The sequence below is a fragment of the Lucilia cuprina genome, chromosome 3 (assembly GCF_022045245.1).
Source record: "Lucilia cuprina isolate Lc7/37 chromosome 3, ASM2204524v1, whole genome shotgun sequence".
NCBI classification, from domain to species: domain Eukaryota; kingdom Metazoa; phylum Arthropoda; class Insecta; order Diptera; family Calliphoridae; genus Lucilia; species Lucilia cuprina.
Window position 1 is genome coordinate 9603287 of NC_060951.1, and position 6345 is coordinate 9609631.

The following is a 6345-nucleotide window of genomic DNA, read 5'->3' on the forward strand; positions in this document are numbered from 1 at the left end:
TTTTACCTTTGTTTTTAAATTTTCAACGACATTATGAATAAAAGTGGAATCTTTCTTTTAGGTAAAAAAAAAACTAATTTGTTGTTTCAGAATGAATCATCGGCCCTAAAAACCATTATATATGTTTATTAAATATACATTTTAAATAAAACTAGGAAATTGTTAAACAATTTATCATTTATTTTTTTAATAAAAATCCTTAAAACTATCTATATAGGTATTACATATTTTCTTGTTCTTGTTTTTCCTTAAAATCAATGGCAAAATCAAAAAATGCACGCAAACATGACAATAAACCTCTTAGATCTTGAGAATTTTGTAAAAATTGTTGAATTTGTGCAAAATTTGGATGTTGTGGATAAATCTCCAACAAATTAAACAATTGCGATGTTTCACTGTAGGTAACATAACATATATCACGATAGTTTAGCTAAATATAAAAGAATTATTGAATTAAAAAGTTTAATAGCATTTAAATTGCAACAAACCGTAATTTCTACACCATTACTTTCCAGAGGCTGAAATTTTGTAATCTGATAACCCAAAACCACACAAATATTTTGTAAATTATCATTTTTATGATCCGCAAAAGATATTTTAGCTAGAGGAATTTGTAAAAAAGTTTGTTAAATATATATGTATAAATCGCAAATGTTAAAAGATAATAAATAAACCTGCATCTAGTTTATGTTGCCAGTTGTATTCTTCATTGCGTGCTATTTTTAGTTCTCCTTGCAGTGAAGTTAAATGTTCCATTAATTGTTCACGTTCACCCAGGCACTCGATTCTTTCAGTTATTACATTTTCTAATTCTCCTTTAAATTCTTCACATTTTGCTTGTAGTTTATGTAATTTTACTAAATTTTTAAATTGTTTTAATTGTTGCGTTTGTTTGGTGTTAAATTCCATAATTTTCTAGTAAACAAAACTTTAAAATAGTTGAAAAGCGCTATTAAGATTAATGTTGCCACACTGTTAACATTACAGAATGAGTGTGCAAAAAAGTCGACTTTTTGCCATTGCTTAAAAGTCAACTTTTCATTGTCATTTCCAACTATAAAGTAATTTATACTATATTCAGGATCTTTACATATAGCGTAGTCGAATTAAGATTATTTTAATGATTATACCATTTATGCGGATGAAGATAGTAACGATAAGGAAAAGCGTGCCGAAGAATTTTAACTCGCTTTCTTCAAACAAAGCTGAAAAAAAAAACAATAAAGTCGACTTTTTAACTGAACTATAGAACTCTACTCAGCTGTTGCCTTTCGTTATTGTGATTGTTTGTATTTAACTGTGATTGATTGTTAGTGTGGAAACAAAAACACTTTTCCAATTTTTGCTTAAATTTAATAAACAATTATTAGATTTCCTCATAAAATTATGTTAAAAATGTTTAAAAATATCATAAATTTAATTTAAAAATTGCATGCAACATAAAAACATGTCTCAAGTTATACGCAAAGCACAGCCAGATTGTTTGCGTTACTTTCTAAAAGTTTTACGCAGTCCCAATAGTGGTAGCCATGAGGACAATAGCCACCATCAAAATGGACGTGAGGAATCATGTTCGGTCGATAATTTGGTAGATGTTTTACTAAAAAAAGGGAACTATTCCATATGTAAGTTAGAATTTGATTAATTTTGGTCTAATTAAAAATTAATTGAAAAATTTTTAAGCGGCCGCTAAGGAAACCGTGGCTAATGCTTTACGAGATGGTTTGCTTACGCCTGTATCGGCCACAGTGTCTTCACCACGTTCTCCCAGAGCTGTAGTGCCTGAACTTAAACGTTTGCGTTTGCCTACACTACAAGAGATCAAAGAGAAGACCTCTCACGATTTATATTGTTATGAATGCCACTTACCCGGCATGTTGGAGGAATGTCGTCAATGTTGGCGTGCGTTTCATCGCCTATGTTATCGCAAAAATCCTGAGCGTCCCAATTATACTGTACCCTCATCGCGTATACAGAAAAATCGTTTACCGGCATTTAGCTCGGACACCGATTCGGAAACAGATGATATGGGCACAGTACGTTGTTCTACCGCTTTGGGTTATGAAAGTGATATAAGAGCTAATTCCTCGCTAACACAGATAGATCAAAATTCTACCGCCAGTTGGACGCCACAACATCAACAACCTAATGCAGGCGAAGACATAACCAACATGGACAGTTTTTCTCCATCTACTGCTAACGATCTGAACAGCAGTAGTGTACACACAGAAGGAAAACCCTTATTAGATGATATAGAAAGTAAGACAAAAGTTGAAGTTGTATGTATGGGTGAAATACGACCACCAAATCGTCAACGACCCAATACTACAGCGTCTAGTATTTCGTATAAAAGTGAAATATCACCCAACGAAGAAGATGAACATGATTTGGAATTGTGTACTAGTTGTCGTCTACTCAAACGTGCCGATTTACGCAATCCTGCCAATTTACAAGCAGATGAATTATGTCATTTAGTTAAATTTACATTTTCTTATAATCGCGAATGGTTAACACATGATGTTCGTACGTATTTGGAAGCGATACGTGCAAATGAAACGGAAATTAATCTTGTGTCACGTTTAATGTTACATTCCACCATTAGGGGATTGGATGATGTAGCAGGGAAACTAGATAGAAAAGAATATACATTTCTAATGGAATTTTTAGTGGATTTATTGGATATACAACATAGTATTGGAGTGTTTTTTGGGGGTAAGTTATGAGGAAATTTTGTATTTAAAGTAAAAAACTGAAACATAAGATTTCTTTAAGAATATGTTTGTAAAAGCTTTTGAGGAAGTTTTTTATAAAAAAGTATTTTTCTAAAGCTTTTATTTATTTCTACAATAAAGCTTTTCTAAATGTATTCACTATATAGCTGTTTTATAGCTTTTTGCTATTCTTAAGGCTTTTTTAAAAGTGTTATTTCTTAAGCTTTATGTAGAAAAGTTTTATGTATTTTTTTATGGAAAAAGCTTTTCTAAAAACTATTTTTAAGCTTTGTGTGAAAAACTTCATAAAAAAGTGGAAATTTAATGAAATTTATAAAATTATGTCCTAAAGCCTTTATCGTTAATGCTTTTTGTGAAAAAAGCTTTCCTAAAGCTTAAAAACTATTTTCCGAAAAAGCTTTAATAAAGCTTTTTGACAAAAACACTTTGCTAGTGCTTCTTACGAAAAAGCTGTTCTAGAACTTTTTGCTACTCTTAAAGCTTTTTTTTACTTTTTTATAAAAAAAAAATTCCAAAGATTTTTGGAAAAAGATTTTCTAAAGTTTTGTAAATAAAGTTTCATAAAATTATGTTTGTTTTTCTACGAAAAAAAAGCTTTTTTGAATGTTTTTACGAAAAAGCTGTTTTATAGCTTTTTGCTAATCTAAAGGCTTTTTGAACTTTTTCTTAACAAAGTTTCATAAAATTATGTTTCATATTGCTTTCTTAAAGCTTTTTAATTACGTTCGAAAAAGCTTTTTTGTTTTTCTACGAAAAAAAGCTTTTTTTGCATTTTTTTACCAAAAAGCTGTTTCATAGCTTTTTTGCTTTTCTTAGGGTTTTTTGAACTTTTTCTAAAGCTTTTAATTAAAAGATTTTCTAAAGCTTGATTGTTTCATAAAATTATGTTTCATAGTGTTTTCTTAAAGCTTTTTATTACATTCGAAAAAAAAGCTTTTTTGTTTTTCTACGAAAAAAAAGCTTTTTTGAATGTTTTTACGAAAAAAGCTGTTTTATAGCTTTTTGCTTTTCTTAAGGCTTTTTGAATTTTTTCTAAAGCTTTCAGATTTCCTAAAGTTTTGTTTTAAACTATTTGCTAAAGCTTGATTTTTTCCTAAAGCTTTTTTATGCCTTTTTATTAAAAAGCTTGCCAAAAGCTTTTTTAAGATTTTATTAAAAGAATTTTATTAAGATTTATTAAAATAAGCTTTTTTTAAACATTACCATTAAAAAAGCTTATTGAAGCCTTTCATAAACAAATTCTAAAGCTCCTTTAAAGTTTTTTATAAAAATATATCGTTAAGTTTTGTATAAAAAAGTTTTCTAAAGCTTAATAGTTTGCTTAAGATTTTCCCTTAATGTTTTTTGGAAAAAAGCTTTCCTAAAGCTTTTTAACTGTTTTTGTATAAAAAGCCTAATGGTTTCCTTAAGCTATTTCCTTAATATGTGTTGTTTTGGAAGAAAAGCTTTCCTAAAGCTTTTTATAAAGTAATATTTCACATTACCCTAACTTACAGCCTACAGTACAGAAATGGAATCCACCAAATGGTTATTACGCGACATCACACATGATCTTTCGGAAATACGACGATGCCCGGACTGTTTTCGTTACTCACATGAAAAACAATCTGCACTTTGGTTTGCCATACCTTGTGTACAACGTCACGAGCTGGTCTATGCAAAACACAGCGGTTTCCCCTATTGGCCGGCCAAAGTTATACGCGTTTTACCCAATAATAAATTCGATGTACGTTTCTTTGGCGGCAATCATTCACGTGCCCTTATCGATGTACGTTATATCAAACCCATTGATGCCGATATCAAATCACTTAAATTGGGTAATAGTCCAGCTATTAAGAAGGCAATGGAAGAGTTACGTTATCATCAAACCTTATCATCTTATCCACCAAGTGCATTTAGTTTTCATGCAAATCCTCAACAAACTGAAGAAATTATACGTAATGTTTTGGGTTCTGCATCAATGGATACTAGTTTGAATAAAGGAAAGCCGGGTAAACGTAAACGTAAAAATTCTTTAAGTTTAACAAAAACACCTGTTAAGGCCCACAAGGATAAACAATTTAATTTAAATTTATCGCAAGATAGCAACAATGAGGATAATAATGTTTTGACCAACAGTCAAACGACTTTGTGTACTGAAGTGTCAGTATCGTTAAAACGTTTAAAAACCAATCATTTAAATAGTAATAATAATACTAAGGAAGACAATAACAATAATAGTAATAACAGTAGTAAACGTTCAACCCGTAAAACAATTAAGATAACACAAAACGATGATCGACTTAAAATGGTAAATGTTTTAAATGTTTAAATGGTTTAATAGAGAAACTTAATTCTTCTATAAATTTTAGTTAAATGAACTGGAGGCAGCTCATAAAGTTATCAATGAATATAAGCAGAAAAATGAAAAACTGGAAACACAAAAGCGTAAACTAAAAGAAACCATTAAGAAACAAGAAATGGAAAGTAAAATACTAAAACGTAAACAATGGGTAAAGAGTAAACTAATTTTATGTTTTATATTCAAATTTTTAAGTTTTTACCTAATTTCTAGTGTTATTGGTGTCTAGAGGAAGCCATTTATTTATGTTGTTTTCGTGCTGCTTATTGTTCGGAAATATGTCAGGCACGTCACTGGAAAGATGGTCATAGTAAAGTTTGTAAAAATCAATCGGAAAGTAGACAAACTACATAATATTGTTATTAAACTTTAAAGGATTTTTTTTCTATATTTAATATTTTTTTTATTATTCCTTTGATATTTATTTACCACTCCCTCCCCATATCGTTTCTTTACAAATTATTTCGTTTTTCTTTAGCAAACTTTTTTTTTCTGAAAAATTATGTATAAATTTCATGTTATTTATAGAAAATGCAATAATGAATTTAACAAAAGTTTTTTAATGGGCAAATGTTTAATCTTTACATTTTTTTATATTTTTGTTATTTTGAATTGAATTCAGTTTTAACTTTTTTTTTAGTTTTTACTTTTATTTCCATCAATTTATACTTATTATCCTTTGAAAAAAAAACTACATATTGTGTAAGCTATTAACTACATATAATTTGTTATAATAGAAATAAAACTATAAACATGAATTTTAAAATGTTGAAATATATATTTAAATGTGTTTTTTATACCTTACAACACTTTAGTGGGGAGGGTACATGGGTTTGTGCTGATGTTTGTAACTCAAAATCCCACCTTAAAGTATACCAATCGGCTCAGAATCATTTTCTAAGTCGATTTAGCTATGTCCGTCCGTCTGCGCGTCTGTCCGTCCGTCCATGTAAACCTTGTAATCAAACTTCAGGCCGCAATTTTGGAGATAATTCAATGAAAGTTGGCACATGATCTTCTATTATTCCGCAGATGAAGCCTATTGAAAATGATTAAGATCGTTCCATTATTTCACCTAGCCCCCATACAACTGAACCACCGAATAGAGCTTGTAAACCTTGTAATCAAACTACAGGTCACAATTTAGGAGATAATTCAATGAAATATTTCACCTAGCCCCCATACAACTGTACCCCCGAATAGGGCTTGTAAACATTGTAATCAAACTACAGGTCACAATTTTGGAGATAATTCAATGAAATTTGGCACATG

At 29.8% G+C, this 6345-nt stretch overlaps 2 protein-coding genes across 2 annotated transcripts; one reads left to right on the forward strand and one right to left on the reverse strand.

Moving 5' to 3' along the window:
- Window positions 1-165: 165 nt before the first annotated feature.
- On the reverse strand, window positions 166-1003 carry LOC111685915. Its single transcript, XM_023448197.2, has 3 exons — window positions 675-1003; window positions 489-601; window positions 166-430 (listed from the first exon to the last, which is right to left on the reverse strand). The coding sequence occupies exons 1-3, from the start codon at window positions 907-909 to the stop codon at window positions 221-223; spliced, it is 558 nt and encodes a 185-aa protein (XP_023303965.2). The 5' UTR covers window positions 910-1003; the 3' UTR covers window positions 166-220.
- Window positions 1004-1258: 255 nt separating this feature from the next.
- LOC111685916 (zinc finger MYND domain-containing protein 11) lies at window positions 1259-5851 on the forward strand. The gene is made up of 5 exons (XM_023448198.2): window positions 1259-1625; window positions 1684-2712; window positions 4229-5022; window positions 5084-5224; window positions 5287-5851. Exons 1-5 carry the CDS (start codon window positions 1433-1435, stop codon window positions 5425-5427), a joined length of 2298 nt encoding a protein of 765 aa, XP_023303966.2. The 5' UTR covers window positions 1259-1432; the 3' UTR covers window positions 5428-5851.
- The last annotated feature ends 494 nt before the right edge of the window (window positions 5852-6345 follow it).